At 33.9% G+C, this 13,282-nt stretch overlaps 1 protein-coding gene across 1 annotated transcript; it reads right to left on the minus strand.

Moving 5' to 3' along the window:
* Positions 1–11,257: 11,257 nt before the first annotated feature.
* On the minus strand, positions 11,258–11,725 carry LOC130975717 (uncharacterized). Its single transcript, XM_057900462.1, has 2 exons — positions 11,582–11,725; positions 11,258–11,503 (listed from the first exon to the last, which is right to left on the minus strand). Exons 1-2 carry the CDS (start codon positions 11,723–11,725, stop codon positions 11,258–11,260), a joined length of 390 nt encoding a protein of 129 aa, XP_057756445.1.
* Positions 11,726–13,282: the final 1,557 nt, after the last annotated feature.

Below are 13,282 nucleotides of genomic sequence, written 5' to 3' on the forward strand. Positions count from 1 at the left end.
TGTAAATTTCAGATGAGAAGCAAACTGATTTAGAGAATAAAAAAAAAGACTACTCAAAAGACATGAATGGTTATTATATTTAAAGACGAGATAAGATAATATTTGACACGTTTAAAATTAATTATTGGCCTAATTTTAACGAAAAAGATAATATAATTTAATCGATTATATAAATTGAATTTTAATTATTAAAAAATGTCTTAAAAAAATATATTTTAAATACCTTTATTTGAAGGACTTTCTTAAAATTAATCATGTTAGTTAGTTATTTTGTATTTCAAAACTTAAACTAATTTTTCAGTTTTCAAAAATATCCTCTACATATAGGCCTTTTTAATTGATATCATTTTGTCAATAGTATAATAATATATAACTCAATAATATTCACTAAAAACCGAATTCAGTTTTTATATATAATTAAGAATCACACTACTTGAATCTCTTTTCAAATTAAATCAAAATTAAATTTTAAATTTTAAATAAAAAATTTAAACTCTAACTAAATGTCATAACTCTTACGAGAACCTAATAAATCTAAAAATCAAATTTTAACAAACTCATAAATCAACCTTCTAAAAATTTATCTTCAAATTTATAATTTGCATTCATAAAAAATATTAGAATTAATAGAGTATTTTTTTATAAATTAAAAATATCTATAATTAAAAACTTAATTAGATATTTAATTACATATTTCTTTTAAAAATATTATATCAATTTTAATATGTTTGATATAAAACTAACTTAACTACAAATTAAAAATAATATAAAAATTTAATTAAAAATTATAGATACTTAATTATAAATTTAATAAAATAATAAAATTATAGAAATCAATAATTAAATTTATAAAAAATATAGAATTTATTTCACTAAAAAGATAAACTTTTTTTCCATATTTTTTTTGGTGACTAACTTTTTTTCCATATAAATCTCCTCAAATCTTCCTTTAAATCAAATCAAAATCAAAATTTAAAATTTCAAAATAAAAAATTTAAATTCCACCAAAGCCTCCCATAAAAAATATGAGTAGAAATAGGAGCTAACCCCAGAACTCTCCATCCTATACAAGTATACCCTAACATTTCTCTTTGTCCTCATGTCCGTCTTTCATTGTGGGAGAAAATTTCTTCCCATCCCCAGTTAACACGGACATTATTCTATTTAATAAAAGAGAAAAGCTCTACATCCATATAAAAATTATATGGATAGTGTCCAAGTAGAATTCACTCTATGCGTTTCCTTCACCCACACATTCGTTTGCTTTACACGTGCCTCATATAACGTAATTCTTATTTTGCGCGATCAGCCTATCTCAACGTGAACCTTTTCCATATCATCGTAAACCTTCTTTGACATAATTAAATTCGTTTTTCTCCTCTATTCGCGTTTTTCTTCTCTGCATTATAGATTTGGATTGACTTCAACGTAATTAGCCTCGTCGTTCATCTTCTTCTTCATTTTCTTCTTCAATTTATACTTCTGAATTGAAACAATGAATGAATCAACTTCAAATCAGATGAATGAGTGTGATTTGGATCATTCTTCTAAAACGCATCAATTTGATGATGTTTAGATTATTGAATTTTGAATCGAATTCAATGGAATGAAATTGCTAATTTTATTTGAAGTGAATGGAATGGACTGAAGTGATTTATATCTGAATTGAATTGAATTGAATTGATAATATGTAACTTTGAGTAACTGTGAGTGTGATTAATTGTGAGTAACTTTTCGGTTCGGTAGGTACTAAAGAGTTGATTCACCATATGCATGTGTTCGGTTCGGTATGCAGAAAGGAGTCTAAAAAAAATTAGACGAATATATTCTGTTTTGTTCCCTAAGCACTATATAATTGTTTTACCGTAATTAAGATTTCGGTTCACCGCAATTAAGATTTCAGTTCACCCTAAGCATTATTCTTGTTGATTGAAAGTTGATCACTATTTGTTCACCACATAAACATTGTTCGATTCGGTGGCTTTTGTGATTTTGATTCACCAAATGAATGTTGTTCGGTTCGGTATCTATATCTGAATTGAATTGAATTGAATTGATAATATATAACTGTGAGCAACTGTGAGTGTGATTAACTGTGAGTAACTTTTAGGTTTGGTAGGTACTAAAGAGTTGATTCACCATATGCATGTGTTCGGTTCGGTATGCAGAGAGGAGTCTAAAAAAAATTAGACGAATATATTCTGTTTTGTTCCCTAAGCACTATATAATTGTTTCACCGTAATCAAGATTTTGATTCACCGTAATCAAGAATTCAGTTCACCCTAAGCACTATTTTTGTTGGTTGAAAGTTAATCACCATTTTATTCACCACATGGACATTGTTCGATTCGGTGGCCTTTGTGATTTCGGTTCACCAAATGAATGTTATTCGGTTCGGTGGATCCCTTTTACTTTGTTCAATGTTTAAGATTATTGTGATGCGTTTCGGAAGAATAATCCAAATCGCACTCATTCAACGGATTTTGAAGTTGATTCATTCATTGTTTCAGTTCAGAAGTCCAGATCGAAGAAGAAAACGAAGAAGAAGAACGACAAAGCTAATTACGTTGAGGTCAATCCAGATCCATAACGAAGAATACGAGTAGAGAAGAAGAACAAGAACAAGAAAAAAAAAACGCGAGCAGAGAAGAACGGTGAAGCCTAGAACGCGAACAGAAGTAGTAACATATTTTCATAATGAGCGTGAAGTAATGAAGGGTTTTTGGGCGCGTGTTTTTACCTGTTATTAATGCGTGTGACTCTATTTAAGATTGGGCCAACTTGATTACATGATTACATGGATGTGTAGCACTCTCCTTAATAAAAAAGATATTTGATAGATTTTTTTTATTTTAAAAAATAATTATGTTATTTACCCATTATTATAAAATGAATAAGAAGAATGATGTTGTTTTGCATTTAGGTGCAATTTCTCGATGAAACAACTAAATTGACTTTTACAAGGTTTATGCTAGCTCAATTTATTTAACTTAAAAATTGAAACGAATTTAATTTCAGAGATAAAAATTTATCTATTTAAATGAATAAGAATTTATAGTTTGTTATTTAAAGTTTAAAAATTTTATTGGATCAATCTAAAATTGGTTGCCTTGGTTGGGTTTATAATTTAGTTGATAATTTAGTTGGGAGCTGATTAAGAAAATAAATAACTATGAAACAATCTAAATTCTAGAGAGTATAGAATATCTGATTTAGTTACTGTTTAATGATTTTTTTCCATCTCCTCCATTGTTGGGCTTAAACTTTTTGTATACCGGAAAAAAGAAATTCACCACCTCGTTTTTGTGGGCTAGAAGTACGAAGTCCTTTTCAAATTTTGGAACATTTCGGTGGTTTGAGAACTAAGACTCTTGACAAAAAAAAAAAAAAAAAAAAAGAAAACAGTCACAAAAACTAGTATTTTTTTTATTTTGTTTAGTGATAAATTAAATATAAAATAGAATAAATAATAAAAAATTTAATTTATTATATTTTTTACACAAAATTTAAAATAAAAATAAAATAATAAAAAAATATAATTATAAATAATGACAATAAAAAAATAAAATACACAAATTTGATATCACAAAATACAATATTAATGTCTATGCTGTTAAACACAATTTTATATCTTTATGTTTATGGTTTGATGTCCTATTTTTGTAAACAAAGCTACTTACAAGACACAAAAATAGTTACTTATTTTCATATCTTAGAGACTTAAAATTACTTAAACCATTTTGATTTATTTTCGCACAGAAGGATCGGTGTTTTCATTTGAAAAAAAAGTATAAATAAAAAATAAAATTTTATTATTTTTAATGCTGATTCATCACCTTATAACTCGGTCTTTATTATGTCTTATGAGTTATAACTCAGCGTTAACTATCATTCATTCTTTGCTTGTAACCGACACTTTCATTACCGACTTAATGACCATCATTTCCATCTTAATGACCAAACAGTCATAACATGAATATCATTATCAATTTTATGCTTATAAAAGGCACCAATTTCTATATCTCTATAGAGACGACCATGATAACTTCTATTTCATGTCTTACATTCTATATTCATAGAATTATTATAAACACAACCCATGATAAGTTCTATTTTCATGTCTTACATTCTATATTCATAGAATTATTATAAGGATACACACGTGATAAGTTCTATTTCACGTCTAACATTCTATATTCATAGAATTATTATATACCTCTTAAGCACTTACTGACTTGAGCGTCAGAGTCTCTTTTGTAGATACCCACCCCCTTATTCTCTCCTCGCTGACGTATAACTAATCTTGACGGAGAGCTTACAAGTATTCACTGATGGACGAGCTATACACCGGCCAACCTCTACAAGAACAATTGGCGCCCACCGTGAGGCCGGTAAACTAATTTCATGCTCCACCGAATAGATTCAAAGAATTTGAATTATATTCAAATACTTGAATCAATTTTCAAAAAATATTTACATATTTTAGCAATTTATGTGTTCTATTTTTTTTTTATTTCTCAACCTCTATTTAAAATTCAGTTTCGTAAGGCCAAATAATATTTATTGAGAATTTTATAAACAATTCATTTAGAATAATAAAATGACTATCGACACTAATCTTTAATTTGTTATACTTTCTATCAATAATTCAAAACTTAAAAATATGCACTTCAAACTCCTAAAAATTTAAATAAATCAATGTATATCACCTACAACATTTTTTTAATTTCATACTCTTTAATTACTTGCCATGTTCTATCTTTTTTATTCTTGACCAAAAGTGGAAATAGTACAAAATCTGCTATATAGTCGCTTATAATTTTGTTTTCAACTCTTGGGATCATCTACTACACATTAGCCTCATCTCTTATATTTTTCTTATCTATTGTCATGAGAGTGTTGATAAAACCTCTCCCTATATATCATTGTCATTTTAAATTCAAACGTACTATGATTCATTCTTTACATTAGCTATTTTTATTCATGTGTCACACTTGTCGAACATGTTTTGCTCTCTATACTCAAGTTGTGCAAAGATTTCTTTATACTTAAAGCATTGTATTTGTCATACAAAAGACATAAAAAATATGCACATACTAATGATAGAGTAAACAAACTCCATATAGCATTAAAATGTGACAAGATAAGAACTTTGTTAATTAATTTTGATTTTTTAAATAATTTGACAATCCAATAAATATCTGAATATATATTTTTATTAGTTTAATCTTCATTATTATTTTTTTTCTATCTCATGGGCATATAAGTTTTAATTTATTAGTTTTTTATATAACTTTGATTTTCTAAATTATTTTATTTTATTGTATTTTTTCTTTTACTTTGAAAACTTTAGAACTCCTGTTCAAACGATTCAAACCATATGATTAAAAAGTGATTTAAGAGAATAAATTTGAATTTGGGTAATGTAACATTTATTAATAAATAACTACTAAAAGAGAAAAATTATTGCATAAATAACAGAAATAAGTTGATAATATATAGGATAATTTAGAAAACAAAAAAAAGTAACAAAAATTAATTTTAATTTTTAGGATAAAGCATTAGATAATTTAAATGATACTTATTATATAGGAAGTTAAAAATATTTTTACCTAAAAAAAATTTCATAACAAAATTGAGTTTGGAGGTTAATTATGAAAGTTAATTGTAATAAGGGAATACAAATCTCATATTATTTAAGATAGTGAACTTTGTGTTATGTATTAGTCCCACATCGTTCAGTTATGAAGGCTTTTCCTTCTCCCACTAGTATAAATAACTCATGTGCCTTTTATTTATGAAATAGAGTTGAAGTTTATTTTTGAATATGAAATAAGTTGTGTGCTTATTTTTCTCTAGACTCTTTGAGAGTAAGAGGTGCATCCTTGACTTGGCCAACCAAGGTGGCTTATGGCTACTTTCACCATGGTGGGGTTGTTAACCTCGCCAAGATTGGTGACCCAAGCGACGTCCCGGCGTCAGTTTGGTATCAGAACAAGGTCGGTCCTCGTAGCCTTCACCTATTCACCTTACTTTAGTAGAATTTTATTTGATTTGTGGTGCAGGTTTTTGGCGTGGATTCGCTAATGGGATCTTTTGCTGTGAATTCGTCAATGAGATCGTCTGCTGCCACGGGTCTTGTAAAATTTTATCTGATTTGTAAGTGCGGGTCTTTGGTGTGGAGTCACCAATAAGATCTTTTGGCGTAGATTCATCAATGAGGTCGATCAATCTTTTGGTGTGGATTCATCAATGAGATCAATCATCTGTCACAAGTCTTTTCACACAAGAGTTCTTTCAACCCAGGGAGAATGACGCAGGAGCAAGTAGAGTTAGTAGGTTAATTATATTAGTTAATTGGAATAAGGGAATACAAGTCCCATATTGTTTAGGATAGTGAATTTTGTGTTATGTATTAGTCCCATATCGTCTAGTTATGAAGGCTTTTCCTTCTCCCACTAGTATAAAAAACTCATGTACCTTTTATTTATGAAATAGAGTTGAAGTTTATTTTTGAATATGAAATACGCTGTGTGCTTATTTTCCTCTAGACTCTTTGAGAGTAAGAGGTACATCATTGGTTTGGCCAACCAAGGTGGGTTTATGGCTACTTTCACCATAGTGGATTTGTTAACCTCGCCAAAATTGGTGACCCAAGCGAGATGAAATTTTCTAACTAATTACCAAATTTTTCTGTTTCTCTTTAGTCTTTATATAGCGTTTCACTTTAAGTAACTATTTTTTAGCGATAATATTCAAATGATAAATTCATCGCACCTTTATAATTCGATGATATTATTTCAAAACATGTAAAACAAAATAATAAGGGTTAAGTATGATTTTGGTCCCTAACGTTGGGGCCAAAAATCGATATCGTCCCTCGGCTTTTTTTCGCTTCAAAAAGGTCCCTGATGTTCCGGTTTGTTTTAAAATCATCCTTTGCCACCAAAAATAAATTTTTAATACGAAAATGCCCTTGATGGTTGGTATTACTTCCCGCGAAAGAAAATTTTCCTTTCCCAAGCCACGCATTGCCTGAGAGTAGCCAGAGTGTAACGTTTGTGTGAAACGATTGTGCGAAACCCTTGGAAGGCCTTCCTGCGACGTCCGGCGTTGGTAGCTTCAGAGAGGTTGCCGGAAAACTTCCTGGGTAAGCATTATGTGAATATAATGTCTCGATTCTTAATAGGGTTTGAATTGATTGTAGTTGTTGTTGTTCATATTTGGTTGACTAAGTCCATGTGTTGATTAATAGGGTTTTTCGGGAAGGAGATGGCGCTCTTCAACATGCGGGTGCACCATGGAGGGTTATTTGGATATGAAAATGGTGTGCTCAAGTACCTGAAGGGTCAATGTACAGTTGTGGAGGACATTGACGGGGATCGGTGGAGTGTGTTTGAGGCATACGAGGAACTGAGACAGCTTGGATATATGAAATCCAACATTTCTGCGTTATGGTACAAAGACCCGACTGAGGAGGATTTTGAGCGTCACTCGAAGCTGTTGGTAGGTGACACAGAGGCAATTGAAATGTCTACCATAGCAGGGAGGAGAGGCTTTGTTGATCTGTTTGTGGTGCATGAGGTTGAGGATGCGGAGGGATTTCCAGAGGTGGGTTTTCTGGACGTGGGGGGAGAGAAGGTAGGGGGCCAGAGTGAGAAACCCTTGGGTGGTTGTATGGATATAGTGGTGTTCGAAGGCAATGTAGATAACAGTGATGGAGCTAGGGTTGCTGGTGAACAAGAATGCGAGAATAAGGATGCTGGAGTGGAATTAGGCCAAGAGGGACGTGAGGCGGTTAGTGATGATGTTAGCAGTGGTGAAGACAGTGATGACCCAACATACTTGCCATCTAATGAAGAGGAAAACAGTGTGGAAGACATCCACTTCACTGACAGTGATGAAGTGTACCACTATGAAAGTGGATTCAGTGAAGATAATGCTGTGCCAAAGGACTGTAATGTGGAGAAGGGCAAAAAGGTTGTCACAAGTGACTTGGATGATGAGGATGCAGTTGACAGTGATGAACTGGAGCAGGACCATGTCATTGGAGGAGCAGAGATGGGTGCTGACGATGGGGAGTATGATGCTGAGGAGGGGGGGCAGAGGTTTCCAGTGCACAAGACACAAAAGGACATGGGAAAGTACCAATGGAAGGTGGGGACATTGTATGAATCTCGGCAAGAGTTCAAGGATACAGTGGCGGCCTATGCAGTCAACACAGCTAGGAACATTAAATTCAAGAAGTGCGACTTGGTGAGGGTCCGAGCTGTTTGTCAGGAAGGTTGCCCCTTTTGGTTATATGCACACAGGGTCGGTGAGGAGTCTACTTGGCAACTAAGAAGCATGAATCTTCAACATTCTTGCATGCAGACACACCGGGTTGGGATTATGCACAGCAAATGGTTGGGTCGCCAGTTTAAGAAGAAAGTTGAATCCAATCCTAAGATCAAGGTGAAGGAGCTGGTTGCAAAGGCTCACAAAAAATGGAACCTGACCCTTACAAAGACAATGGCAGCTAATTCAAAACAGGAGGCTTTGAATGAGATACAGGGCGCCTTTAGGGAGCAGTACAAGCGAATAAACGACTACTGCCATGAACTCCTAAGAACAAACCCAGGTTCCACAGTGATTCTGAAGGTAATTCGATCACCAGATTTTGCTCAAGAGCGACAGAACGCAGAACTTATGAACTATTGTGTTTTCCAAAGAATGTATGTATGCTTTGATGCTTGCAAGAAAAGTTTTCAACACTGCAGAAGGTTCATTGGGCTGGACGGTTGCTTCTTGAAAACCCCTCAAGGTGGTCAACTGTTAACTGCAGTCGGAAGAGACCCAAATGACCAGATTCTTCCAATTGCATATGCGGTTGTTGAGGCGGAGACTAAGGACTCCTGGGTATGGTTTCTGCGTCACCTGTCCGATGACTTAGGCCCACACAATCTTGCAAAGTGCACATTTATGTCTGATCAGCAAAAGGTAACTCACCATATATAAGTCTATGCTTGTTGCCCTTGAATACATTTATAAATGAACTAACAATTTGAAATCTTACCTTCTTGAAAACAGGGCTTATTGCCGGCGTTTGAAGAGGTCATTCCAGGGGTGGATAACAGGTTCTGTGTTAGGCATCTCTATAGCAACTTCAGGAAGAAGTTTCCTGGTTTAGAGCTAAAGAACAAGATGTGGAGGTGTGCTAAAGCAAGTCATTGGCAGAGCTGGGAGAAGGAGATGAAAAATTTGCGAGTTCTGAATGAGGGAGCATTTAGACATCTCAATAGCATTCCACCAAGGTTCTGGTCAAGATCCAGGTTTACCTTCCTATCTAAATGTGATAGTCTTGTTAATAATATGAGTGAGAGTTTCAATGCTGTGTTAGTAGAAGCAAGAGAGAAACCAATTGTGAGCATGTTAGAGGACATTAGGGTTTATATGATGACTAGATGGGCTGCAAATAGGGAAAGGGTTCTTAATTATCCAGGAAACATTATGCCAATTATTAGGAAGAAATTAGAAAAACGGGCAAGCTTAGCTAGGGACTGGAGGCCTTATTGGTCATCTGCTAGCAACTACGAGGTAATGTGTGGTCTAGATAAGTATGTTGTGGATCTTGCTGCTGGTGAATGTTCTTGCAGGAAATGGCAAATGAGTGGGATTCCTTGTCCTCATGCCATCAGCTGCATCACCTTCAAAGGCCTTAATTTGGAGTCATACGTGGATGACTGCTACAAGAAAGAAGCCTACATCAGGTGCTACCAGGAGGTGATACACCCTGTAAACGGCCCGGAGCTATGGGAGAGGACTCAATATGATGACATCATCCCACCTCCATACAGGAGGCCAAGCCACAGACCGGTGAAGAAGAGGAAAAGAGGGGCTGCAGATGAAGACAACAGAAGCCAGACTCATGTGTCACGGAGGGGAGAAGTCCAAAGATGCTCAAATTGTGATGGAGTTGGTCACAAGAAGAGCGGCTGCAAGCAGCCTAAGAAGAGGGTAAGAGGGGTTGTGACATGCTATTCTAGGGTTCAACTACCATTATTTAAGCCATCTATATACTTTAACTGCTATATGATATGTGTGTAACTTTCTCTATGCTTTACATTTTCATTGTAGGCCCAAACTTCAACCAAAAGAGCCAACAAGAATGCACCTAAGCTGGCACCTGGTCAGACAGTTTTGGGAGAGAGAAACAGGAATACTACACTATCACCACCCAATTTTCCTGCATCTCATACCAGGAAAACCCCCACAAGGCCCAAGAAACGTGAAGCCCGGCCCACCACAGAAGCACCTAAGCCCAAGAAAGCTTCCACCAAGCCCAAGAAAGCATCCACTAAGCCCAACACCGTGGCCCAGCCCAACAATAACCCTGCATCTGCTGCAACCTCCACCAGCAACAAACAGCCTCCTAGCCAGCCACCTGTCAGGAAGAGGCCCTTTTCTGTCATTCAATGCAGTGCACCTCATCTACCCCTGCAGAAGTTGAGGTTGATGGCCAAGTTACCCCCATCTCAGTGGGGAAATATTTAGAATTTGAGTGTGGAATATTTTGTGACTTTTGTATTGATGACTTGCAAGCAGTGTTTTTAGTCTTGCTACTTTATTTTGGTATTAAGTGCCTTAGGACACTTGAAATGTTGCTTCTCTGTTTTTTGGTTTGAGAACTGTGTTTTGGAATTAAGTTCTTGAGGAAACTTGAACTGTTGCTTCTCTGTTTTTTGGTTTGAGAACTGTAATTCTGTTATTAAGTTCCTGAGGAAACTTGAAGTTTATTGCTTCTCTGTTTTTTGGTTTGAGAACTGTAATTCTGTTATTAAGTTCCTGAGGAGACTTGAAGTATTGCTCCTCTGTTTTTTGGTTTGAGAACTGTATTTTGGCATTAAGTTCTTGAGATAACTTGAAGTGTTGCTTCTCTGTTTTTTGGTACTAGGCATGTGAAGGCAACCACAAAATATTTTTGTATGTTTTAACTACTCATCAAATGAAATATTCCATTACTAATTATCCAAATTTCAGATCTTGTATTGAATGCTTTTCTTCTTTGCTCATAAACTATTTTTACATTACAAAATAACACAACTCCACCCTTCAAGAAGGTGACAATTTGGGCAACAGTGAACAACACTTTCCTTCATTAATTCAGATAGTTTCATTAAATCAAACAGTTTCATTAATTCAAACCATTGTAACATCACAGAATACTCTCAAACTCTACCCACACAACACAGTAAACCTCATAACATTCCCTACCAAATCATCTATAACCTAAGTGCATTCCATTTGGGTGCTTTAACTTGAAATAATTCTGCAGGAATAAGAACAAAAATCCCACCCACCCAGCAATACATAGAGCAGCCACAACCCAAAGCTTCGTCTCCATCTCCTTCAATCTTGCCTTCAACTTCGTTATCTTCCTCCTATTTCTTGCAACTTCAACCTCTTCGTGAACACCACCAGGTTTCGGATCTGCCCATCTGAAGAAATCACACCCATCCTGAACCTAATAGGAGCCATAGAAACATATGAAGAAATCCCAAATTCTCAGACCCACAATACCAAAATAGGAAGAACACTTTACCTTATAGTATACACAACCCCAGAATCTTCGTCCAGGGTTATCCTTCGTCGATGAAGTTCGCAAAATCGGCCTCTCACCATGGCCACAAAGAAACTCCTTTGCATCTGAACGAAAACGTGAGGTTCTTGAGCTCTGGGAAGCCATCCACGCCACTGTCTCTTGAACCCTAGCCGTCCACCTTCAGCAGCTTCTCCCGTCGTTACTCCTCCCTCCCCTGCACTTCAGATTCGTTCACCTTCTTGATTTAATCCTTCTATTATTATTTATTTATATTAATTAATGTTTCCCATTTCCGTTAAAACGGTCATATCTAAACCTAACGACCACAGGGGCAAAATCGTCCGAGGGACGATTTTAAAACAAACCGGAACATCAGGGACCTTTTTGAAGCGAAAAAAAGCCGAGGGACGAAATCGATTTTTGGCCCCTACGTTAGGGACCAAAATCATACTTAACCCAAATAATAAAGTACACTTTAATTAATGTGCATAATGAAATAAACATAAAACTTATATAATGCAGATAACAATGATTGCCTTTTGTCCAAAGTACTATATTAAACTGCGACTTCAATTTATAATTATTAATTAAAAAACTTACAATGATGTATTTTTATTTTTTTTATTATTTCGTTAAAAATAATATATTTTGATACTTTTTAGAATTATTGACATTAACTTTTGATAATATAGCAAAAATTTTGAATATTTTTTATCTTAAATTTCTTCTTAATAGAATAAAATAAGACAACTAACACACACATCAAGAAAAAAATTATAATTTTTATACATTTAGATATTCAAAAGTCACAAAAATAATTCTTTTAACAAAACTTCAACAACTAAAAAAAGTTAACAGAATAGTTTGTTATAAAGCAAATTGATAGACAAAATTAAAAATTGTAATAATAATACTTGGTGATAGTTAATAACCATCAGATGAAGAGAAGATGGAAGAAAAAAAGACAAAAATGGAGAACCATACAATATCACAATGGCGTTGAGACAATAAAAAATATAAATTAATAATTTTAAAATAATAATAAAATTAAAGATAATTTTAAAATTGAATAATAAACTTAAAAAAATATTTTTTATCAATTAGAATTATACATAAAAATAAAGAATACTTTGAATATTATTTTTTTCTCTGATTCAAATTAAATACTATTAAAAATAAATAAATATACCTAATAACATTTATAAATAATTCATTTGTAAATAATATTTTTTAATCACCTACTATTTCCGACGATTCTATCCTTTTTTGTAAAGCTTCAGAGGAGACATGTTCTAATATTTTGGCTCTTCTCTATGACTATAAAATAACCAGTAGTCAAAAAGTCAATCTCGATAAGTCTGCTATTTTCTTCAGTTATAATACTCCTACTAATACTCATCAAGAATTGGCAACTTCTCTTAATATTAGACATGTGGGTACCCATGATAAATACTTAAGACTGCCATCAGTGGTTCAACGATCGAAGAGAGCGACTTTTGGAGCCATTAAAGATAGAATTCAGAAACGGGTCCAAGCGTGGAAAAGAAATCTCCTTTCAGCAGGTGGAAGGCATGTACTCATTAAAGCAGTTGGTGAAGCGATTCCGGTGTATACTCTATCTTGCTTCTGATTACCAGATTCACTATCGGAGGAGATTCATCGGATCTTGATGCAATTCTAGTGGAGTCAAAAGGGTTCAGA

Source organism: Arachis stenosperma, chromosome 4, assembly GCF_014773155.1.
Source record: "Arachis stenosperma cultivar V10309 chromosome 4, arast.V10309.gnm1.PFL2, whole genome shotgun sequence".
NCBI lineage: Eukaryota > Viridiplantae > Streptophyta > Magnoliopsida > Fabales > Fabaceae > Arachis > Arachis stenosperma.

Coding starts and splice junctions, on each gene's coding strand:
- LOC130975717 (XM_057900462.1), bottom strand. CDS start 11,725: ATGGCTTCCCAGAGCTCAAGAACCTCACGTTTTCGTTCAGATGCAAAG. Junction 11,504..11,581: donor GGGGTTGTGTATACTATAAG/GTAAAGTGTTCT, acceptor GGCTCCTATTAG/GTTCAGGATGGGTGTGATTT.